Source organism: Mesocricetus auratus, unplaced genomic scaffold, assembly GCF_017639785.1.
Source record: "Mesocricetus auratus isolate SY011 unplaced genomic scaffold, BCM_Maur_2.0 Super-Scaffold_100018, whole genome shotgun sequence".
Classification (NCBI taxonomy): domain Eukaryota; kingdom Metazoa; phylum Chordata; class Mammalia; order Rodentia; family Cricetidae; genus Mesocricetus; species Mesocricetus auratus.
In genome coordinates, this window is record NW_024429199.1 from 44,095,817 (window position 1) to 44,120,408 (window position 24,592).

General features: G+C 49.1%; 1 protein-coding gene across 1 annotated transcript in view; it reads left to right on the forward strand.

Annotated features, from left to right (window-relative positions):
• Nucleotides 1–12,487: 12,487 nt before the first annotated feature.
• Igf2r (insulin like growth factor 2 receptor) overlaps nucleotides 12,488–24,592 on the forward strand; it is a 93,270-nt gene continuing 81,165 nt past the window's right edge. The window contains 1 exon segment of the mRNA XM_040758167.1: nucleotides 12,488–12,751. Coding sequence (XP_040614101.1) covers nucleotides 12,597–12,751 — 155 coding nt within the window. The 5' untranslated portion in view covers nucleotides 12,488–12,596.

Genomic DNA, 24,592 nt, shown 5'->3' on the forward strand with positions numbered 1-24,592 from the left:
TAGAAACATTGAGGTTAAGAAAAAAGATTTACTTAAGTTTTTGCTTTTTGTACATGAAGTTTGTCCCTGGTTTGTCATTACCTGCCCAAAAATAGTTTGCAGTACTTGGGAACGGGTCGGGGCTGAATTAACTAATTATTTCGAAACCAAAGGCTCTGAAAGTGATAAAAAGATTATGCAGCAGTATTGGGATCTCTTAAAAGGTATCATTGTTAACGCAAAGGAAAGCCCCGAAATGAACAAATTCTTAAAGATGCCCAACAACATCTAGAGGTTGCTTCCCGAGGGTGCTCTCGTGCCAGCTCCAGAGCAAGTTCTGTCGCTGATCTTTCTAAAGATTGTTCCTCTTCCTCTGCTAACTCTGACTTTGATAAGCTTCCACCTTCTCCTCCTGATCAACCTACCTCATTTGCCCCTAAAGCTCGCTCTTCAGCCACCGGTGGCATCTACCCCTCCCTACGGGCTGTCGCCTCTGCTCCTACTGAGGAACCTCTCAATCCTGGGGATGCCCAGGAGCTAGAGGAAGAGGCTGCTGCCTACCTTCAGGCCTTCGGGCGCGAGGTCTCTCTGGCCAGGAGACCTCCTCCCTATGATCTTTCCTCGCTCCCTGATCCCCCTCGATCTGTTGCTCCCAAATACTCCTCCACTGTCGATTCTCTTGCTTCCTCTCTCGTTCAAGCTCTCAGCGACAAGTTTTCACAGCTCTTCTCTTCAGCATCACGTAAACTCCAGTTCCCTCTTTTTGACCCTGAAGGGTAGGGAGCTGAACTGCCTCTCCCTGCTAGACCTCTTCCTGCGGCACAGGGGCAACCACGCACTAGACAGGCGGCTTGAGCCGAAGAAGCGGCTCGCCAAAATCCCGATGATAGAGCGGGCCTTGGCTATAGCCCACCTACTCAAAATTTTCAGTAGTGGTTACTACCTCCCCTGTACCCCACCCCACTCCACCCCCGCCCCGGCAGATAAAATCACCTGGATAAATGATGATCCTGTCTGGGTAGGGCAATAGCCTCTGGTCAAAGAAAAATTAGAAGCAGCCCAGCAGCTTGTACAGGAACAATTCAATGCTGGCCATATAGAACTCTCCACATCTCCTTGAAATACCCCTATTTTCGTTATCAAAAAGAAATCAGGTTTGTGGATGCTTTATTTTTGGAAGCCACAGATGTAGTTTTTCTGGATGAATTGTTTTTCTTATAGATGTATCGGTGTGGTATGCTTTTACATTGATCTACAGGGTGATTTAAATTTTATTTTTACAAGCAGTTTTTCAATCAAATTCTATATTTGATACAATGTGTTAAAGGTAGATCAGCCTAGAGTCACACAGCTAACAGCTGGGACCCCTGAGTGTCTAGGAGTCCTTAGAGGCTAGGTGGCCTCTCTTGGTAGTCCCTGTGGTGGTAGTGCTGGCTGATCACAGAAATAAACCTTCAGTGCCCTCAGCATGGCCCTAACCTCTTGGATTGTTACAAGGATTTTTCATGGGCATTTTGCTACACAGGCAGTGGACAATCCCAGTAGTCCCAGGCATGCCATAAGCAACCTTTCTGTGATCTCTCCCTAACTCATTTTTCACACCTATAAAAAAAGAAATGTGCCCTGAGTAGATGTTACACTCCCTTGGTGTTCATATGCCTCATTTGCAAATGCAAACATTTTGTTTATGTTTTAAACCCTTCCCCAAAGTAACTGTGCTGGCTGGCTCACCATAGACAGTACACGTGTAGCTCTGTCATGGGCATCCTGTGGCAGGCATGTTGATCCTGTAAATTGCACTGATCTTGTGCTGGGACATTGCCTTACTTCTACGATCCCAACACATTTCAGTATTATATGCTAGAGTCTGCGGACTAGACTCTGCTCTCTCGAGCACTGTGGAATGGCCTCCTCTGGCTTTCCAACAAAAAGTTTTCCACCTCTAAACAACATGCTCTTTAAGACCTAAAGAGAAGGCTTAAATGTAAACGTATTAGTTAGGAGTCTTTGTGGCACTTTTGGTCTGTTTAGTTTTCTTGTGATCGGCCAGACCCCCAAAAGTATGCCATTCTAGTTCTGTGTGGCCTTTGTCAGGTTGGACAGCATCTAAATGGCCCAGCTAGTGTTACCAGGCCATCACTACATTTCTTTAGCCAGTCCTAAACTTAAAGCTGTGAGGTCACTGCTGTGTCACACTGTCGTTTATGATACATCCATGGGTGACAGGGGCACCTGAAGCCTTGTGACCCTGCTGGGTTCTAAGTCCATGCTCTATTCAGCCCCACACAAACTGTCTGTGGTCAGGGTACCCAGTGTCTGAAACTAAAGGAGCTTTTACACTCAAACCGCTGTATGTGTGTGTATGTATGTGTGTATTTACCTACCAAGTCATCGCCTTTACCCGCTTCGTGAAGTTTTAAAAACTAAGTGTCCGTCTTTTTCCTCCAGATTCAAACACCTCCTTTGGGAATCTGTCTGCTTCCTGCAAACAGAGTTAGAGTTATAGGTGGTTTTCTCCCTGCCTTCTCAGTGGGTAATTATTAAAGCTTGGCACACTGACATGTCAATCTTTTCTTTTTCTTTTTCTTTTTTTTTTTTTTTTTTTGATTCTTTCCAGACAGGGTTTCTCTGTTTAACAGCCCTAGCTGTCCTGGAACTCGCTCTGTAGACCAGGCTGGCCTCAAACTCACAGAGATCCATCTGCCTCTGCCTCCTGAGTGCTGGGATTAAAGGAGCCTGGCTGACATGTCAATCTTGTTTCCTTGTCTGTCTCAAACCTGTGAGCTTCTGAGGGGGGTGTGACCCGTCTTTGTCACTGCTGGGAGTACAGTGACAACACGCTTGGGCTTTAACTTGTGCTTGCGCAGGGAACTTCACTGTCTGTTTCCGCTGCACGGCCTTTGGTGTTGTGTAAATAAAGGAGATGGGGGTGGGGAGTACGGAGATCTAATACACCACCTATCTCTTTGTTTTTGTTTTTATTTTACGAGACAGGGTTTCTCTGTATTATTGTGGAGGCTGTCGGTCCAGCCTAGCCTCGAACTCACAGAGATCTGCCTGCCTCTGCCTCCTGAGTGCTGGGATTAAAGGCATGTGCCACCAACACCCGGCTCCACCTATCTCTTGCTAAAGTTTGTGAGCGAGTGTCCCCAGGTGCTATCTTTCCCAGATCTGCCCTTGGGAGCTCCTGGACTCCAAGATAAGGGGTTTTACAAACAGGGGAATCACAAAAATGCAAAACAAACAAACAAACAAAAATCCGTGCCTAGTATTTATAAGGATGCGAAAAACTGAGTATGTCATACACTGCTTCTCAGGATAAATGTCAGAACTGCTACTCTGAGATTTTTCTAGAAACTTTAGCCAAGCTGTCAACTTTGGAAAAAAGTCTCCCAGTTGGCCATGATGATTTGGTATTGTACCAAAATTTTTTTGGCCTAGAAGTGTTAAATTTATTTTTCTCATTTGTACAGGGATGACAGCACAGTGTGTTAGACATATAAGGTCTTAATTTATGTGTATTTGATATAGATTTGCAATTAATTTCCTCTTTTTTTTTTTTTTTTTTTAGAGACAGGGCCTCTCTACATAGCCCTGGCTGTCCTGGCACTCACTGTGTAGACCCAGCTGACCCTTGGCCTCAAATTCACAGAGATCTACCTGCATCTGCCTCCCAAGTGCTTGGATTAAAGGTATGCGCCACCATGCCCTGTGGATTTGCAATTTCTTTTGTGGGAGTGGTTTGAGATAGGGTCTCGGGTACCTCAGGCTAGCCTTAAACAGGTTATAGAGCTGAAGATGGCCTATAATTCCGGTTCAGCCTTGGCTTCGCAAGGGTACTTTCTCAGAAATAAACAAAGAAATAAGTAGATAAAAGACACATGTACCATGTGATTCTTGGTCAATAAAATCTTATGTACCTACAAAAACTTACACACAAATATCCGTGGCGCTTCATTTGTAATGGCAAGATGAAAGATGATGAATTAATCACCATATAGCCACACCATGGAACACTTTTACTTAGCCATAATAGAGACTGAGTTACTGACACGGGTGTGACTCTCAAGAAAATCCTCCTGCTGGGAAAAGCAAGCCTGAGAAGGAAAGCTGAAAGTGCTGTGATCCTACTGGCACGTCTGTACTCTACAGACTCTCACTATGTGTCACCCAGGCTAGTCTCAAACTTGTGGGATTGCGTGAATCTCCTCATCTTCCACTCGTGTGTATGCACTGCTTGCCCTGTAACGGTTTAGATTTGGAAAGCAGATAAGTGGTGGGCAGAGGTTTGAGATGTGGCAGGAGATTGAGGGGAAGTGGTTTTATAGGGATCCTTGAAAGGTCTGAACTATTTTTTTTTATTTTGCTTTGTTTGGCACAGAGTTTCAGAAATCCCAGGCTGGCTTCAAATTTTCTACCCAGTCAAGGATGGCCTTGAACTCTTGATCTTCCTGCGTAAGTCTCGGGGAGTCCAGGAGAGCATCTGTCAGAAACACACACAAACACACAGACACACAGACACACACACACACACACACACACACACACACTTACATACATATAAACAAAACTGGGGGGATTTGAAAAAGATCTGTAGATGTTATTAGTATCCATGCTCCATACTGTGGTTATAATATAATTTTGTGAATTTGTACCATTAGGGGAATCTGGATAAAAGATATATGAAAACTTCCAGAGGAAAGTTTAATAACAAATTATTAACTTCATATGCTACATTTTTGATATGAAAAAGATGCAAACTGTCTCCTCAGACCTCAGAGAGCTTGAGTGAGAATTTCCTACCATACAACCTAAATGAAGCCTTCGTAGAAAACTGAATCAAAGTCAGTGTTTCATTTCAAATTTAAAATCCCCAACGAGAGAGTTATTAACTAACAGAAGAGGGCTGAAGATGCGGCTCAGTGGTTAAGAGCACTGGCTGCTCTTCCAAAGGATCCAGGTTCAATTCCCAGCATCTGTATGGCAGCTCACAACTGTCTGTAACTCCAGTTCCAGGGGATCTGACGCCTTCACACAGACATACATGGAGGCAAAACACCAGTGCACATAAAATAAAAATAAATTATTAATAAACTAGCTGTATGTATGAAGATAAAAAGGAGCTTTATGTGTGTCCCCGATACAGCGCAGGGAGGTGGCCCAGAAATGTACAGCTTAGAAGGGGCTCAGATCACAGGAAGCTGTAGCCCTTCGTGGAACAGAAGCGCCTTGCATCAGCTGTGAAGGAGCTAGCTGATCTGCTGTTGTGGTAGATGCTGTAGACACCGTTGTTAGTTATTTCCTTTCATCGACACACTCCCTCCTGGAGGAAGGATGGGGCCTCCTAAGATCCAGGAAGCTCAGGTCCTTGCCAGTTCCTAAGGCCCCAGCCCCAGGTCCTCCGAGCAGTAGACAGACTCCGGGAGAGTGTTGTCCAGTGGGGCTGCCTCCATGTTGTTCTGGTAGACCCAGGGCTTTCATGGCTGAGTGGGCTTGGTGATACAGCTTCTCCCGTGGTCCTGTGGGTTACCCTGCTCTAAAGTCACTGGCGCTCAGGGACTCAGGGGGAGTAACGTCTTTGGTCTGTCCTCAGGGCACTAAATGGGGTGAGGAGACATTTGCTCACATCTCAGGAAAAGTCACACGACAGTATGGACCGGATGACCAGCTCGCACGGTGTGGACGGGTGTGCCCGGCACTGCGGGACTCCCTCTTCACACTGCCCTCGGAGAGCCAGAGAGCTTAGTGCTGTGTTCTTTTAACAGGCGAACTAAAGGCAAGAGTGCTATCTGCCATGAGGGGAGTATTTGCAGCTGATTAATGGCACTTATGGCTTCCGCAAATGCACTGATTCCCCTGTAAGGCAAAAAAAAAAAAAAAAAAAAAACAACAACAACAACAAAAAACTGCGTCTTGGTCTGAGGTTCCAAGGTTTGAGGGGTGTGGTCTGCAGTGTGGTCCAGGGCCCTTGTGTTTTCCATTTTGTTCCCACTTTGTTGGCTGCTGTTCTATTTCTGGCTCGGTTGCTATGATAAACCCTGACCAAAAGCAATTTTGGGGAGGAAGGATTTGTCTTACACTTCCAGGTCGCAGCCCATCATTGAGAGAAATCGGGGCAGGCACTCAAGGCCAGGAGCCTGAAGCAGAAACCACGGACGAACCCTGATTACTGGCCCACTGTCTGTCTTGTACAGTGCAGGCCGATTTCCTTAGGGATGGTCCTGCCCACAGCCAACTAACCACCAAGAAAACGCCCCCAGGGACGTGCCCACAGGCCAATCGGATCAAAGCAATTCTTTAGTATTTGCAATATGCTCTCTTGTATCTTATTAGAGAAAAATAGCACTTGACAGAAGGCCCCTGGTCACTGCCACCAAGTCCTGCTGTCAAGACAGGGCAGTGGGTGCCTTGGCTCCGGTTGTAAGCATGGCTGTGAAGCAAGGACCTCACACTGTCCATCTGGAGGTGCCCTTTGCAGAAGGGATAAGGGGTTCTTCAGGAAGACAGCAAGCTGCCGCCACCCATTCCCCTCTCTGCTCCATGCTCTAGGCCAGGGTTCTAGTCCTAGCCAGAGGTTTACCAACTAGGAAATGGATGCTGTTGGAGGAGAAAAGGCTGTTGACTTTCACATTTCTGTCACATTCTCCCCTTTGACAAAGAGTCTCACTTTGGTTGACCTAGAACTATACAGTTCATATTATCCTGGGAACCTGATGAAGGCCTCCTCCCTCAGTTTCCCAAAAGTTGCTGTTACAAGTGTAAGCCACTAATGCCTGGTGACTTAGCTAGAATTTCTGTTGCTTCGATGAAACAGAACACCATGACCAGAAAGCAACACGGGGAGGAAAGGGTTTATTTATTAGGCTCACACTTCCGCATCACTGTTCATCATTAAAGGAAGTCAGGGCCAGGAACTCACACAGGGCAGGAACCTGGAGGCAGGAGCTGGTGCGGAGGCCAAGGAGGGGTGCTGTTTCCTGGCTTGCTCAGCCTGCTTTCTTATAGAACCCAGGACCGCCAGCCCAGGCATGGCACCACCCACAAAGGGCTGGGCCCCCCACATCACTCACTAATTAAGAAAATGCCCAGCAGCTCTGGAGAGCATTTTCTCAGCTGAGTTATCCTTTCAGATTACTCTAGCTCGTGTCTGGTTGACACAAAACAGTCAGCATACCTGGCTTCCATTTTGTCATATTAATTCTGATACTTCTGGACTGACAAAATACATAACCCAGTAAAACCACTTGTTTGGAAGGCCTGATAACTTGAGTTTGATGTGAGGAACCCACAGTGGAAGGAGAGAACTGAGTTGTTCTCTGACCTCTATGTGTACAGCATGGCATAAGCATGACACACACACACACACACACACACACACACACTTATGTAAAAGAATCTTATACTTTTTTTTGACAGTGTCTCACTATGTAGCCCCAACTGATCTAGAAATCTGTGCAGTTCAGGCTAGTCTCAAACTCATAGGGATCGGCCTGCCTCTGCTTCCCGTGTGCTGGGATTAAAGGCATGCGCCACCACACCCAGCAATTTTCTTTCTTTTTTTTTCCAAAGATGGTGTCTCATGTAGGTCAGGCTGGCTTCGAACTCACTGTGTACCCAAGGATAATCTTGAGCCTCTGCTCCTCTTGCTTCCTTCTCCCTCCTGGGGCTTTGTTTTGAGACAGAGCTTTTACACTGTCCCATAATCTTGTCTAGAATTCCCTGTGTAGCACAAGGTGACTTTGAAATCAAGGCAATCCTCCACCCTCCATCCTGGAAGGACTGGGGCTGAGACTATGGAAGTGCCCGCCATGCCTACCTAGCCAACCCTGATCTGTTTAAATGAAGCAGCTTTTAGTCACTCCTGCAACAAGATGGCTTTTCATCCCAGGGACCAATTCTCTCTCTGCTCTGAGTCTCTCTCAGCCTTTCCTTTTTCCTTTCCCCTTTCTTTCTTTCCTTCCTTCTTTCTTTCTTTCCTTCCTTCCTTCCTTCTTTCTTTCTTTCCTTCCTTCCTTCCTTCCTTCCTTCCTTCCTTCTTTCTTTCTTTCCTTCCTTCCTTCCTTCCTTCTTTCTTTCTTCCTTCCTTCCTTCCTTCTTTCTTTCTTTCTTTTTTTTCTAGCAGGTTCTGATTTTGTTGCCTTGGCTGACCTGGAATGTAGATATGTAGACCAGGTTGGCCTTGAACTCTCAGAGATCTGACTGCCTCTGCTTTCTGAGTGCTAGGATTAAAGAGACCAGGCTAACCTCCAGCTCAGATTAGGATTAAAGGTGTGTACACAGACCTAGCAAAAGAACTTCTGGGTCTTTCTCAGACGAAATTGGTGAATTGCAGAAAACCGTCCCTTTCCGATTGCACAGCCTTGGCCAGGTGGATCAGCTTCTTCAAGTCTCACAGCAAGTCAGGCTGAAGTTAAGTGAAGTGAAAGGGAGAGAAAGAAAGAATCTGTGCTGCTGGACTACTGTGAGGAGCAGTGATGTCACAGAGGCTGTGACAGTGAGCCTTCAGGTATGACTGTCGTCTGTCAGTGGGTCCACTTTACGGCTAATTAAAGGCACCTCTATTAAAGAACTAGAGCCTGTAGGGAGAGCTATAATACATTTCCCCCACATTTATATTAAATGGACTATTGTCTGAACCTGATCGGCTTGAGGAAGGGTTATGTTTTATTAGCTCAGGGTTTTAACGCTGTTTTCAGCCAAAAATAGTTCCCTCTAGTCCCGTGTGACATCTCCCAAGTTAAAGGCCTTGTATGAAAGACATGGCTTTCATGTCTTTTTTTTTTTCCCCTGTGACTTTGCACTCACCTGCAATGTCCTTTCTCTGTATCTTTCAACCTGCTCTCCTGGGCTCATCTCCAAAGCCATCACTTCTGCACTAAGATTTCTCTTTTCTTCTCAACTTCATTTGAAAAAGTAAAAAGCCAAACCTTCAGAAAAAACCAACTCGATAGTACAAGGTCACCAATATAGCTTCTCCCCCATTGAACTCCAAGCATTTTTAAGGTCTGCTTTCTGTCTGTGTGTGTTTCCTAAAGCATTCAAAAGTTGCCAATGCTCTGGTCCCTCACACTCAGTGCCCATCACCTGAGAATATGGCCATTCTTTGGCACAGCTAAATACTGATATCTCACCCCGGACACTAACATTGACAAAATATTACCTACTATGGAATTTTCGTGGTAAGGTTGGGTGTTGATCCCAGAGCCTGTGCCACGAAAGCACTATACCACTGAGCAATGCCACTAGCCCCCCAATTGTGGCTTGAGAACAGTTCAGTGGTCACCACAGGAAAGGGACAGCAACAGGGAGGGAAAAGGGCCTGAGAACCTTGGTAGCATCAGGCTCCTCCTGGGTGTTCTGGTAAGTGTCTGGAGTTTCCTTTAAGTGTCTGCTTGAGATTCACAGGGTCCTCTGGACACTGTCAGCTTGACAGCTTGGGGCTGTAGTGTTCCACAGAGGCCCCTGCTACTGCTCCCCACACGAAACTGGGGTGATCTGCTACTTGTGTTTCTAGAGTCAGGCCAAAATGGCAGGGACAAAAAGATTGAGCCAGCATAATGATACAGTAGTTGGGCCACCTGGATTCTGAGCTCGCCGGCTTTTGAGATGGAGGGCTATTTGTGTCCCAGGGCTGTAACAGCAAAGTACCATTCGGAGAGGCGAGGTTTAACAAGACAGATTTATTTTCTCATGGTTTTGGAGGCCATGGTTCTGGCTCTCTCTGGAGGTTCAGGAGATAGTGGTCCCAGGCTGTTCTCTGAGTTTCTTGGGTCACCAGTGATCTGAGGCATCAGCCCTCCCTTAGAGCGACATTGTCAGTTTGTTCTCATTGTCTCTTCTCCCCTACTTCTCGCAAAAATGCTCGCCGTACAGACTGAAGAGCCCAGCCTACTCTAGTCCATTATCTTGGCTAATCCAACACAATGCCCTACTTTCAAACACACACACTCTGCAGAAGGCTTAGGCTCTAACAGTTAGAAGGGGACATAGGTTAATCCATAAAAGAGAGTCTTGTGTGCTAGCATCTTCCAGACTTCCCAGTGATAGTACTTCTTTTCTTTTTTGGTTTCTCTGTGTAGCCCTGTGTGAACTGTCCTAGAATTCACTCTGCAGACCAAGCCTCAAACTCACATCTGCCTGCCTCTGCCTCCCAAGTGTTGGGATTAAAGTCTTGTATCACTACCACTGACGTTTCTAATGGTTTTTGTTTTACTCTGACTTTTATTTTAAATATTGGGTTTCATATAGCCCAGGCTGACCGGGAACTTGTTATGTAGCCAAAGATAACCTTGAATGTCTAATTCCCTTGCTTGCATCAGAACTGGGATTACTATGCCCAACAAATTGTACTAAAATGTTTTCATTTTGAGTCTAGGCTCCAAAGATCCTGTAGTGTCTTTAGTCCCCTTTAATTTAGGACAGCTGTCTTAAAATTTTCCTGCGTGTAAGAAATTTCCTGGAGCAGTGATGGCACCTGTAATCCTGGCACTTTCAAGGCAAAGCCATGCTTGGCTACATAGTGAGTTCCAGGTGAATCTGGTCTACGTGAGAATCTGGCAGTTGAAGTCAATGACAGTTTGTGTACGTAACATGTACTAAGCCCTGGGTTCAGTCTCCAGCCTGGAATAATTTCTGGACTCACATCTGGAGTTTTTAAGCAGGGTCTTACTATGTATCCCAAACTGGCCTGCTGCCCCTGTCTCTACAGTGCTGGAATTAAAAGTGTGTGCTACCAAAATTGGGTTTAAAATAATGTTTCTGTCTTTTTTTTAAACAATATTTAGTTTTGGGCTAGGAAGTTATTGAAAACTTTTGCATTATTAGTTCTGGAGCTTTCCATTTAATATTCCTAATCAGAGACGGCCTAAGGAGACCTGCAGCTGTGGTAAGATCACTCCACTGATTAACTTACAGCCTTCATGATCCAACCCCCTTAGTAGTGCCTTCACCTGGGGACCAAGCCTTCATTATCACCAGAGCTTTTATGGGGGGGAGCTCCGTTTCCAAACCATCCAAAGAAAATGTATTTTGGAGTGACACTTTGAGAGGAAGGAAACCTTCTGGTTCACAGTAACCTTTCACTTAACATTTTTTTTTTCAGGGATCGCCCCTGCCTGCATCGATTCTAACACTAGAGACACAAAGCATGAACTTCGGCTCCTAGCAGGGGAGTGCAACTACTCCTGTACCCTTGACCCGAGATAGGTCCTTCTTGATTAGGGACAGGTCATCTTCTTCCACCCAGCAGGCAGCTCCAGGAGGGGTGCACATGGAGTGGAGAAGGAAGTGGCTGACCGCCTAGTTAGCCCGGTCAGCTGAGCAGCCCTGGTGGCCAATGCAGGTGATGTCAAGACCAGGAAGTCTTTCCACCCGGGGCCCACTTTAAAAAAAAATTAAATAACTTTTCCAAACCTCCCGACGTTTCCCCTCCCTCCTCTCCTTCCAGTTGTCCTCCATCTTCCACGTACCCACTCCCCCTCCTCCCCTGGCTCCATTCAGGCCTCCCATGGGCACATCAAGCTGAGACAGGACCCAGCTCCTCCCCTTGTGTCAAAGCTGGGCAAGGCCATCCCAGCACGGGGAACAGGTTCCCCAAGCCAGCTAAGCATCAGGGACAGGTCCTGATCGCTCTGCTAGGAGCGTTACAAAGAGACCAAGCAACGCAACTGTCACACACATGCAGAGGGCCTAGGCGGGTCCCCTGGAGGCTCCCTAACTGTTGGTTCGGAGTCCATGAGCTCCCACAAGCTCAGGTCAACTGTCTCTGTGCAGGGCCCATTTGTTGATAATCGTAGATGTCTGGGCCACACAATTTTTTTTGAGGCAGTGTCTCACTATGTAGCTGTGGCTAGTCTTGACCATACAGCCAGTCTCAAAACAAAAAGTTTCGAGTGTCACTCGCTTGTTACCCTTGGGCTTAGTGTACACTGGTCCTTCGCTGTCGCCTAACTCGCTGCAGAGAGCCCTGCTGGGGGGATGGCATTTCCACAGAGTTCCAGGGCATGGGGTCGGAATCTCCCGTGCAGGATTCTAGAAAAACCCACCGGTTACCCCCGCATCCCAAGCAATCAACCTGGGCCTTCCCACCCAACTCCATCTCGGCCACCGTACTGGTCCAGACAGAAAGAGGGATTAGTTTAGGAAGCGTCCACGCGCCGGCGCAAAGCAGGATGCTGGACGGGGAAACTGAGGCCTGGGCTCCGAAGCGACACCGTTCCCGCGGAGGGCAAGACGCTCGGGCGGGGGGAAGGAGGGGGCGACGGACCCGGGCCTCGAGTGCGTACCTGGCGCTCGCGCCCGGCCCGCAACACTTCCTGTCCCGCTCTCGGGCGCGGCGCTCACGTGACCCGGGGCTGGGCGGAGATCACCTGAATCGGGGCGTCACGTGAGCGGGAGGCGGGGCAGGGGCGGGCCGTCCGCGCTCACGTGACGGTCCGGGGCGACCGCCGAGCGACTCCTCGCCGCGCTCCCCACCCTCCCCTCCCCGCAAGCCCTCCCCCTCCCCAGGCTTCGGGCTCTCGCTCTCCGGCTCTCGCCGCCGCTTCGCCTCCGCTGTCGCGGCGCGACCGTGTCCCAGGCGCGGCCCCGAACGGCCGGGAGCCCCGCCGCGACGCGCGATGCGGGCCGTTCAGCCGGGACCTGTGCCCTCCGGGCCGCGCGTCGCGCTCCCGCGGCTGCTCCCGCTGCTGCTGCTGCCGCCGCTGCTGCTGCTGCTCCAGGCGGCCCCGGGCTCCGCGCAGGCCCAGGCCGCGGACTTGGCGGCTCTGTGCAGGTGGGTGTCCTGCGGGGCGCGGGCCGGGGGACACGCAGACGCCCGTCCCGCCTCGCCCCGCCCCGCCCCCGCGGGAAAGTTGCCCGCGTGGTGGCTGCGGCGGCGGCGCCGGGGGAAGGGGATCCGCCGCCGCCGTGGCGCTCGGCCCACGGAGGGAGCCCCGTGCCCGGCCACTTGTGGCTGTCACAAGTCCGGGCGGCTTTTGTGCGACTCCCGCGGCCGGGTGTGCCCGTCGGAAGTTGCAGCGGGCAGAGAGCTGCGGCTGAGCTTTTGTCCCACGGCACGTTTTCTTCTTTTTTTTTTTTTTCATTGAAGTTCCAGCCGCGGGGCTTCGCTGGCGTCCACCACTCCCTCCACCCCCCTCCAGTGTGCACGGCTCTCCCGGGAGTGCGAGCCCGCGGTGGCGGCTTTGGAGTTGGGTAGCGGTGGTTTCGATGGCAGATCGAACCCGTCCGTGGCAGTTTCCCTACTTCCCTTATTTAAAGTGGCTGTGTGTCAGCGGGCGACGCTTTCTCTTCTTCTGAAGGGGGAGGCTTTGAGGGGTGGTCGTCTGTGTTGGCTTTCAAGACTTTTACCCTTCAGATCTCCCGGTCAGCTTCCTGTCTGGTTGCTCACATGATGTCATTGTCTCCAGAGTGGAGCCTTCTGCTCCGGGAACCAAGGTTGTATAATCTTCCAGTCCCGCTGAAGTTTGTTGGTGTTGGACACAGACTCGTGGGCTGAGGGAACTTCTAATACCAGGAGTTTGGGGACTGGCCTCCTCCGAACTCTTTAGGGTGATGGGAAGTCAAACCTTTTCTTGTTCTTAAAACTTGGATAAGAAGGAAGCACGATGAAAATCTTGAAGCCAGCCTTACCCTTGACTTTCTGAGCCAAACTTTTAAGTTTCTGATGGTGGTTACAGGCGCCTCTTGCCCCGTTTGTATCAGAGAGTTTTGTTCTCACCTGGAGTTCACGACTTGTAGGAATCATTGTTAAGAGGAACGAGGCAGGCCAGACTTCTCTATTTCCCATTTTGGAGAGTATCTGGAGGGAGAGTCTGTTGCGCTGCTGTTTATAGACCAATTAGCTGCCCGAAGAGAAATTGCTGCCCCAGTAACTTCATAATACGGAGAAACGGTGCCCCTTAAACAAACGGGGGGGGGCGGGCATTTAGAACAGGAAATTTTGGATTAAGGACTGCTGTGACCAAGAATTAACACAGCTGGGCTAGTGCTGTGGAAATGACCTTCCTAGTTAATTGGAATTTGTTTCTTTTGAGGGGGATGGTACTGGGGATCGAACCTAGGTCAGGCATGCTAAGCAAATAATTCACTGACCTACAGCCCTTTCCTTAGGATTCTATTTTTTACACTTATTTTTAGAGAGAGAGAGAGAGAGAGAGAGAGAGAGAGAGAGAGAGAGAGAGAGAGAGAGAGAGTGTTGTATCTGCCATGCAGAGGCCAGAACAGGAGCTCAGAGCCCTTGGAGCTGGAGTTACAGGTTGTTGTGAGCTGCCTGTCTGGGTGCAGAGAATTGAACTTGGGTTCCCCTTGCCAGGCTACTCTCCAGCTGTGGAATAATTCATTTCTTTAAAAAAATTAAAATTGGGCCGGGCGTTGGTGGCGCACGCCTTTAATCCCAGCACTCGGGAGGCAGAGGCGGGCGGATCTCTGTGAGTTCGAGGCCAGCCTGGTCTACAAGAGCTAGTTCCAGGACAGCCTTTCCAAAGCCACAGAGAAACCCTGTCTCGAAAAACCAAAAAAAAAAAAAAATTAAAATTGTGTTTATTTTATTGTGTGTGCATCAGTATTTTGTTTGTATGTATGTCTGTAGACCACACGCCTTTATGGTGTCCATGGAGACTTTCAGGGTTACAAATGGTTTTGAGGTACCATATGGGTGCTGGGCATTGAACTTGGGTCCTTTGCAAGAGCAGCAAGTGCTTTGCTTTTAACTGCTGAGCCCCCTCTCCATCCCCCTAGAGTGAGTGAGTGAATGAGTTTCTTTCCTTCCCTCTTCTCCCTCCTCCATTTATTATTTATTTATTTTTAGTTTTCGATACAGGGTTTCTCTGTGTAGTGGTTGTTTACAGTGCTACAGTGTACACTTGCCTCCACCATGCCTGCTGAGCACACACCTCTCCCAGAGCAGGCCGCCCCACTGCCCTATGCATCACTATGTAGACCAGGCTGGCCTGGAACTCAGACATCTGCCTCCCGAGTGTTTGAATTGAAGGCGTCCACCACCACCGCCTGGCTTAGAGTTTATTTCTTGATAGGTTAGAAGTTCGTAGGGAGGACTGCTACGACACTGGTGTCTTAGGGCCACTCGCTTGTACGTGGTCATCTCACTGTCTTGAACGTGGTCACTCGCCTCCTCTGGGTGGGGGAAGGACTGGTACCTAGCCTGGTAGAATGGTCTTTGCAGCCGCATACTGGGGCCAACGTCACACGTGGTATGACTTTGCCAGTGCTTAGGGAGGGTCTCTGGTGTTGTCAGGTTCCTGCCGTAGTCTTTGACTGTCTCTAAGGTTGTTCCTCTGGATTTCCTCAGGGACATTGAACTTCCCAGTCCTTCACACCTGTCCCCTGCCTGTCAATGTGCTCTATTTGTACATAGAAACTTGCTTGGAGCCAATTTTAGTGTCTTTTCCAAACTTAGTATCTGCAGAGTGTAGTTTGTCATGTGTGTTCCTGTTTAGTTTTGTGTTCTGGGAGATCAAACCAGGCCCGGGACAAAGCTAGGCAAGCTGTTTTCTCACAGAGCTATGTACCCACAGCCTTTAGCTAAGAATCTCTTCATGCTTTTAATGTGGGCAGTTAGTTATCTGAGTACTGTTAGCTAAAGTCACCTTCAAGTCCCTTAAGATGATCACATGAACAAGGAAGGAGGCTAGCCATTCTTTCTAAATCCAGTGTAAATCCTGTCAGGATCAAGGGAGCATGGTGCGCTTGGCGCCTGTTTATTCTCTTCATAGGCTCTGTGGCCGAGATGCCGATGGCCCACAAGGGGCTCCTGGGTGTCATAGGCTCCTGTAGTTGACACTCTTTGTGTTTCTGCCACCTGGTCACATGGAGGCAGTTCCTTGTGTAACAAGGACCACTCCAGGTGTTTGTAAACCAATTAAATGGACACTTTTCCTTGCTGAAACAAATCAACAAACAAATGGACGTGGCATGGTTTGATGCATAGGGCAGTTCCGAAAGTTGTTATTTCTGTCACATGGCATGTCCAGGCACCATGGGGCTTTCCTAACCCTGAGCCATAGCTTCTCAGACAGCCTCTCCCAAGAGAGGCTAATCTGCAGAGCACAGGAGGGGGAGTCCTGGCCTCTTTCTGGGGTGTCAGCTTCCTGTGGGGACTTCAGGTTGGTGCACAGCTTTGAGATGGGCTAGGGCTCTGGCCACTGAGATAGGGGTGCATTTAGGCTTGGGGAGGGGTGAAGGAGCCCACGTGGAACAGCCATTTCAGCAGCAGGTCTTAGGGTATTTGTGAAGTGGGGCGGCCTGCTCTGGGAGAGGTGTGTGCTCAGCAGGCATGGCGGAGGCAAGTGTACACTGTAGCACTGTAAACAACCGCTTGCTCTTTGAAGAGGCTGTACACAGACAGACAGACAGACAGACAGACAGACACACACACACACACACACACACACACACACTGGGCACCGACTGAACCTAGGGCCTCATGCATGGTAGGTACATGCTTTACCTGCCAACTGCATCCCTTCACTCATACCTTTTATTTTGGCTTGCTAAGTTGCCCAAGCTAGTCTTGAACTTGCCATCTTCCTGCCCTAGTCTCTTTGTAGCCAGGATTCCCTGCTGAGCCTGTTGGCTGCACTGACCTGGATAAAGTCTGGGTCAGGAACACGTGAAGGTCAGTTGTGCAGGATAAGTGAGAACAAGAGAAGCCAGGCAGTGCAGAGCCAGAGGGGGCCGAGTAATGCTCTTGCATAGCCATCAGTAGTGGAGTGACTTTAAGCTTTGCAGAATGCCATGTTACCTATGTTAAATGCATGTTTCCACCCCCGATTTAGGTGTTTGCAGTATCCTTCATGGGGGAAGGCGTAACAGTTGGAACTGATTATAAAATGCTTGGTCTGGTGGTTAACTGCTTTGAAATTTATACAGGACAAGTTTTCTCCAAATTGTTTGAGTATGAATGCTGGAGAGTTTTTATTATATTGAGGACAAGAGAATAATGAAGCCAGCTGGGAGTTGCAGTCAGTTTAGTTGCTATCTCTAGGGAGATTTTTTTCCTTCTGCAGTTTTTCCAAAAGAACAGTGCTTATATGCTTAATTTGGGCCACATGTTAGCCTGGATCACATCCATTTGTGTACATGCATTTCTTTTAACCGTACGTGTGTGCTAGCCTGGGATTGTTAATTATGGTAACATTATGGTTTTTGTTTTTTTTCTTGACAGGGTCTTGTATGCCCTCACTGCACCTCACTGTAGTGAAGCCGAGAGTGACCTTGACTTCCTGGTCCTCTTGCCTCTACTTTCTGTCAGATCTTAAAACAGCACTTTTTTTTGTAAATAATGATTTGTCTTTTGATCACTTAACAATTTATTTTTATCATATACTTACAGAAATTTATGAGTTTCTAAGGTGTTCAGGGTCAAGTCCTTTCTTAGGTATGTGTACCCTCCCTCCCTCCCTCCCTCCCTCCCTCCCTCCCTCCCTCCGTCCCTCCCTCCCTTCCATTTCTGTTGCTGTGATAAAACACCATGGCTATGACAATTTATAGCCAAAAGGGTTTATCTTGGCTGGGTTAGCATGGTAGCAAGTGGCAGCTTTAACTGCAGCATGAAGGAAAGCCTGCCTTACTTCCTGTAGCAAGGCCATAGCAAGGCTAGTGAGGCCTTACCTCTTGAGCCTTCCAAATGTCACCACCAGCTGGGGACCAAGTGCTCAATATGGGAGCCTATGGGGGCGTTCTCACCACGAATGGAAGAAGACGTGTGGCAGAGTCTCACTGTTGGAAGGACTTCCTGTGCATTGCAGGGTCTTAGACAGTGCTCCTGGTTTGCACCCAGCAGGCGCCAAGGCTCTTCCTCACATGCCCCTCACCTGGGTGACATAGAGGAAAATGTCCCCAGATATTCCAGATGAACCCCAATCATGAAAATTTCTCCCTTTGGAGAAATAAGTACCCCAAGGTCACAGAGATTTTATCCTCTTAAATTTTTTTGTGTATTGTGAGGAGAAGGTAGAACATAATTTGGAGCCCCAGGGTCCACCTTAAAAAGCCAGCAGAACATACTTATCATCCCATAGATGAAGAGGTTGTTGTGGAGGAGGCAGGGAGATCCCTGGAACAGAGGCCAGATAGTCTGGGTGGAGTCCCCCTGAATGTGTTGTTTTATTTGCTGTCCTGGATGTGGCTGCTGACTGGATGTCGTGTCGTGGTCCCCCCCCCATTCCCTCCCAGGCAGGGTTTCTTTGTGTAGCCCTGGCTGTCCTGGAACTCGCTTTGTAGACCAGGCTGGCTTCGAACTCACAGAGGTCCATCTGCCTCTACCTCCCAAGTGCTGGGATTAAAAGCATGTGCTACCATAGCCGGCAGTTGAGTTTTTAACTGGTGCCATGCTGTAATTTTTCTTTGCAGTGTTCGCAATTCATTTTTGTTATCAGGAATATAACAGTTTTGTGGAATCTGTGAACTTTTTAAAAAAATGATTGGGATTAGTTTTTGTGTGAACTAGACATTTTTTTTTTTTTTTTTTTTTTTTTTGGTTTTTTCAAGACAGGGTTTCTCTGTGGCTTTGGAGGCTGTCCTGGAACTCACTTGGTAGTCCAGGCTGGTCTCGAACTCACAGAGATCCACTTGCCTCTGCCTCCCGAGTGCTGGGATTAAAGGCATGCGCCACCAACGCCCGGTGAACTAGATTTTTGTTTCGTATATTTTGGTAGAACTTAGTAATGGTCTAGTAATGTGGTGCTTTGGGGGAGGAGGGGTGGAATGGTGTCATCTGTCTATCATCTATCTATCATCTGTATCTCTATCATCTATCTACGTATCATCTATCTATGTATCTATCTATGTATCTATCTATGTATCTATCTATGTATCTATGCATGTATCTATGTATCTGTGTATGTATCTATCTATGTATCTATGTATCTATGTATGTATGTATCTATGTATGTATGTATCTATGTATCTATCTATCTATCTATCTATCTATCTATCTATCTATCTATCTATCTATCTATCAATCATCTGTCTATCTAATGTTAACGCAGGGTCTCCTGTGTAGAGTAGCAAGCCTTGAACTTGGGGTTCTCCTGCCTCAGTCTCTGGAGTCACAAGCATTTGTCATCTTACCCAACATTTTAGGTTTTAGGTTTACATTCTTGTCTATGCAGATTTCCTGTCTTGAGCCAGTTTTGATAATCTGTGTTTCAGGGAGGGGGGCAGGAGAGGGAGAGAGAGGGAAAGTGGGTGTCCATGTATATGTGTATGCAGGTGTGTGTGTGTGCAGGTGTGTGTGTATGTGTGTGCAGGTGTGTGTGTGTGTCTATGAGGTATGTGTGTGTCTATGGCATGTGTCTGTCTGGTGCATGGGTGTATGTGAGTGCCTCTTTATGGTGTGTATGCGTATGTGTGTGGTCAGAGGGCAACCTCATGTACCACCTTTTCTTTGAGACAAGATCTCTCACTGAGTGGGACTCCACCCAGACTATCTGGCCTCTGTTCCAGGGATCTCCCTGCCTCCTCCACAACAACCTCTTCATCTATGGGATGATAAGTATGTTCTGCTGGCTTTTTAATGTGGATCCTGGGGCTCCAAATTATGTTCTCACGCTTATAAGGCGAGCACTTTACTGGCAAAGGCGTTTTCCATTTTCCTGTCCTCAAATTTCTTTCTTTCTTTTTTTTTTTGAGACAAGGTTTCACTGTATTGTTTGGAGGCTGCCCTGGAACTTGCTGTGTAGACCAGGCTGGCCTCGAACTCACAGAGATCTGCCTGCCTTTGCCGAGATAGCTGTTTAAGGGTGCGCACTGCTCTGGCAGAGGATGTGGGTGCGGTACCCAGTATTCGCAGCAGGCAAACTCACAACCATCTCTGAACCTCCAGCTCCGGGGGGATCCAGTGAGGCACCTGTACCTGCGCATACACCCAGGCATGCGCACATGCAGCTGAAATAGTAAACTTAAAACATGCTAGCGACAGAAGACCTGTCTCAGAGTCCTGTGTCCTCTTCCCTGAGGCTCGCACGCTCTTACAAGGCTAAAGCATACAGTCTCCAGTGCTGCGGTTTAGATGTCATGGAGGTCCCCAAAGCTTCATTGTGTTGGAAGTTAAATCCCCATTGTGAGGGATAGGAAGGTTAATCCCAGTTGGGGTTCAGAGGTGGGGCCTCTGGGAGGTGATTAGGATTAGATGAGATCATTAGTGTGGAGCCTGTGACTGAGTCCCAGAGGCTTTACAGGAAGACGGAGACCACCACACACAGTTGCCACGGACACAGGTGAGCATGCATTCCATACCTTGATGAGTGACACCGTGGGTCCTGGAAGTCTCCCTCACCTGGGGCTCACTGACCTCAGATCTTCAGAAGCGGGGGCCAGAACATGGCCTGTCTCGGTCATTTCTTTACGGTGAAACGTGCTGGCAAATCCATAGATGAACGTTAGAGGTTTCTCTGTCTTTTCCACTGTGGCCATGAGTGTGGGTGTTAGCCGTTACTTGTGCTGCCCAGTCTCCTCTGCCCTCAGTTATTTCCGCTCCACTTGATCATCTTGCTCTGGGTTTGGATGGGGTGTATCTGCCTGTCTGCTATGGGCTCTGCAACTCCCTTGTTGATAGAGACCCACAGCTTCATATCCTTGACGACGCCTGGGGTACCCAGCCTAGCTTTAGACTTGGTGTGTGGCTGAGGAGGAGCAGAAGTCTCCTGATCATCTTGGCTCTCCCTGTAGGCGTTTGCCACCACACCTCGTTTATGGTTTTAAGCTGGGCGGGGTCACACCCGGGGCTTTGCTCACACTGGGGGAGTCCTTTACCAGCCCAGCCGCTTCCTCAGCCCTTTACCCGCTCCTCCTCCTCCTCCTCCTTCTCCTCCTCCTCCTCCTCCTCCTCCACCTCCTCCTCCTCCTCCTCCTCCTCCTCCTCCTCCTCCTCCTCCTCCTCCTCCTCCTCCTCCTCCTCCTCTTCCTTCTCCTCCTCTCCTCTCCTTTGAGACAGGGTCACTTTACTTAGCCCTGGCTGTCCTGGGATTCATTGTGTAGGCCAGGCTGGCCTCGAACCTACAGAGATCCACCTGCTTCTGTCTCCTGAATGTCCCATTTACCTATTTATTTGTTCATTTTTTTTTTTTTTGAGACAGGATTTCACTGTTTGTCCCTGGCTGTCTTGGAACTCTGTAGACTAGACTGACCTTGAACTCAGAGATCTCTGCTTCTGCCTCCAAGTACAGGGATTAAAGGTGTGTGCCACCCTCACCAGAGACCTGGTTTTGCTACATAGCTCATACTGGTCTTGAACTCATGATCTTCCTACCTCAGCACCTGAATGTTGGGGTTACAAGCAAGTAGTTCCTTGCCTGGTCTGCCTAGCTTATCTGTTTGCTCCCCTGGGCCTTTTCTTTGCTTGTTATCTTGTGTCCCTGTTGCCTTGACCCCCAGTGGCCCCTGATTGTGCTCTTTACGGTAAATCTTATCCTGGACATCTGTTGCTCTGTGCAGCTGCTCAGGGCTGGGCTGGAAGCAGTTGTTGGGACTTGGCTATAAGTTGCTTTGGGGGAGATGGGAGGTGGGTAGAGCATGCCATGGGCTGGTCTTTGAGGCTGAGGTCTTGTCTTATTCTGCTGTGAGATACCCACCCAGCAGCACTGTTCCTGCAGGGGGCGGCTGCTGGCGCCTGTTGACAGTTGGGTAGAGCTCTGGTGCTGCCAGACTGCAGTCCGTGTGAGTCCTGGCTGCCTGAGGCCGGTCTGGGTGATGGGGCTGGGGTCCAGTCTGTTGCCTTATGTATGTTTGGAGACTGGCCCTCCCTGTAGCCCCAGATGTGTGGTCCTCCTGCCCCGGTTTCCTGAGTGTTGCTGGCATTACAGGCAGGTGCTACCATGCTTGGCTGGAAGCCACTTTTAGAAGTCACTGTCTCTGTGCTACCCCTTGTTGGACCGGGAGTTTCTGCCTCAGTGAGTGTCTGCTGGTTGAGATTTCCTTGTGTGGAGGAAAAGGGTCTTTTCTGAAAGTTTGAAGCTGTGGGTCTGTGGTTCTTCAGTCTCAGTCTGCACTCCCGAGTTCTGAGATCTGAGTTAGCAGATTGCAAAACTTTTTCCCAGCATAAAATCCCCTGGTACAGTAGGTGTGGGGTTTGGGCAGGTGCCAGACCCAGGTGCCCCATGTTGGGATGGGCCCTGTCGTCCCCCCATCCTACTTCCTAGAAGCAAAAGGAGTTGGTGGTTTTATTTTTTAATTAGTGTCTCTCTATGTAGATCAGGGTAGCCTGCCTCTGCCTCCCAAGTGCTGGGATTAAAGGCACAAGCCACCAAGCCCCGTGGTTGTTTATTTATAGTGGGAGGCAGGAGGGCCGGGCTGACGCATAGGTGCCCACCAGCAGCTCCTGCCATCAGCAGGACTTCCCTGGCTCCCTGGGGACTGGGATTGTCTGCTGTAGGTAGAACCCTTAGAGGTTAGTGAGAAAATGTTGGGTCACTGCACCTTGCTCTACAACTGCAACTCAGCTGTTGTAGGCAAGGGTTTTGAGGTCCCAAGGACTGTCATGCTCTATTTTGGTCTCTGATAACCATCACAGTGGAGGAAAATCCCACTGTCCTGTCCCCATGGGTGTGAAACTTGCTCTCCAGATCAGCCCTTGGCCTTTGACTGGAGTTTCCCTTACTCAGTTATAGCTGGAGGCCAACTTCCTCAGGGCCTGACTGACCCTGCAGGTGTTGCAGAGCTACTGACCCTAGCTGTGATTTAGGGTAGGAGACACGGGGGGGGGGAGTTAGGCAGTGTGCAGTCAGTCAGCTGTGGCCTCCAACTTGTTTGGCCCCCAGTGGCCTGGGAGGTAAGTCACAGGTGGCCTCTTAGGCCGCGCCTTCGGGTATGTGCTGTCACAGAGCTTTCGAGTGGCCACTAAGGTTTGACTGGGTGTCAGTTGTTTGAGTTCCTGCTATTTCTAGAACTAGTCTTCACTCCCTGTTTTGGGCAGTACTGGGTGGGGTTTGAAGTTAGGGCCTTGACTTATAAGGTGCCCTTGGGCTGTATCTCTAGTAAAAGAGCAACAATGAGAAAAGCTTTGAGACAGGGTCTCAGTTGCTTGTGGTCTCCCTACCTTAGCCTCCATTGCAGTTGGTTTCACAAGTCTGTGCCGGCAGGCCTGGCTGTCAGCCGCACATTTTAAAGCAGATGTTTTGTGTGGAAAAACTCCCCACTCCTCCGCCTGGCCTGCAAATAGAACAAGTCACCAGACCAGAAATGACACAGAAGAGGGTTTCTTAGAAGTGACTAGGGCAGTACCCACTGAGTCATCGTCATTGTTCCTCTGGTCTCCTCCTCTCACCTGACCAGCTGTAGATGTGTTACTTTCCATTCTGAAGCGAAAGCCGACATCTCTTCCTGTTGACTCCTGTTGACTGGCAGTGTGAGCCATTGGCTTCACGGGGCCTGGCATTCCTTAATAATGGGAGAGGGGATTGAGGGCTCACAGGGAGCGAGGGGCGGGGCCTGAAGGGGCTCAACCACAGGGGCTAGGCTCTCTGTGAGGTGATTAAGTAAGGGGGCCTGGAAGGAAGTGAGGGGCAAACTGCATCCAACAGGGAAGAGCTTGCAGGCCTCGCCGGTTTGAGACCAAAGGGTTTGGTGTGGCGGGAGCAGTCTGCTTACCCCATGTGGGTGGGCGCAGGGGAGATGTGAAGAATTTACCTGGGGCTATTGGGCATCAAGAACATGTGGAAATTAGGAAGCTGGGCACAGTGGCTCATATCTGTAGTCCTAGCACTTGGCAGGCTCAGGCAGGAGGATTGCGCTGAGTTCTAGATCAGCCTGAACTGAAAGGAGTGAGACTCGGAAACAGACCCCAAGCCGCAAAAGTTGTGATTGGATTGCTTTTGTGCAGAGTAGCTTCTTGTCTTTCAGGTCCCCAAGGCTAGTGACAATTTTGCTGTCAGGATGCAGTGGGAAGTAGTTTGTGCTTGGGGCAGAGGGCATGGCAAGTCCCTGCTGGCGTCGGTCACTTTCTGATCTGAGACTGCAGGCCAGGCTACATCCTTGCTCTGTAGTTGCATGTCTCTAAGATGGTGGAGATGGTGTGCTCCTTGAGAGACAGCAGGGATTAAATGATTATGTTCGGAAGCCTTGAAGGACATGCCCCAGGTGTGTCATTTTGGACAGTCTGCTGTCACCCAGGCTGGCAGTGAATTTGCGATATAGCCAAGGTTGACCCTGAACATCTGACACTCTTGTCTCCCCTTGCCTAGTTCTAGAACTACAGCAGCAGCTGCTGCTCCTGTTCATACTGTGCTGGGCATCATCAAACCCAGGGCTTTGAGCTTGGTAGTCAAGCACCCGACAACTGAGCAACAGCCCTAGACTCCTCTTCCAACTAGGAGCCTGTGTACTGTTTCCCATCACAGATCTTTTACTTTTTATTTTATTTTTGGTGCTGAGACAAGCCTAGGCTGTCTGTCACACACTGAGGGAAATGCTCTACCAGTGATTTATAGACACAGGACACCTACTTGGAGTAGGGCTGAGGACCCAGACTCTGGCCTGCAGCTGGTGTGGTGGAGTGAGCTGGGCAAACCCACGCTCTGGGAGGTTCCCGGTGGCTTTGTGTCTTGGAGGGCAGGTGTCATTTGCTGTATGGAAATTGTTGAGGGTGAGAGTTCTGGCC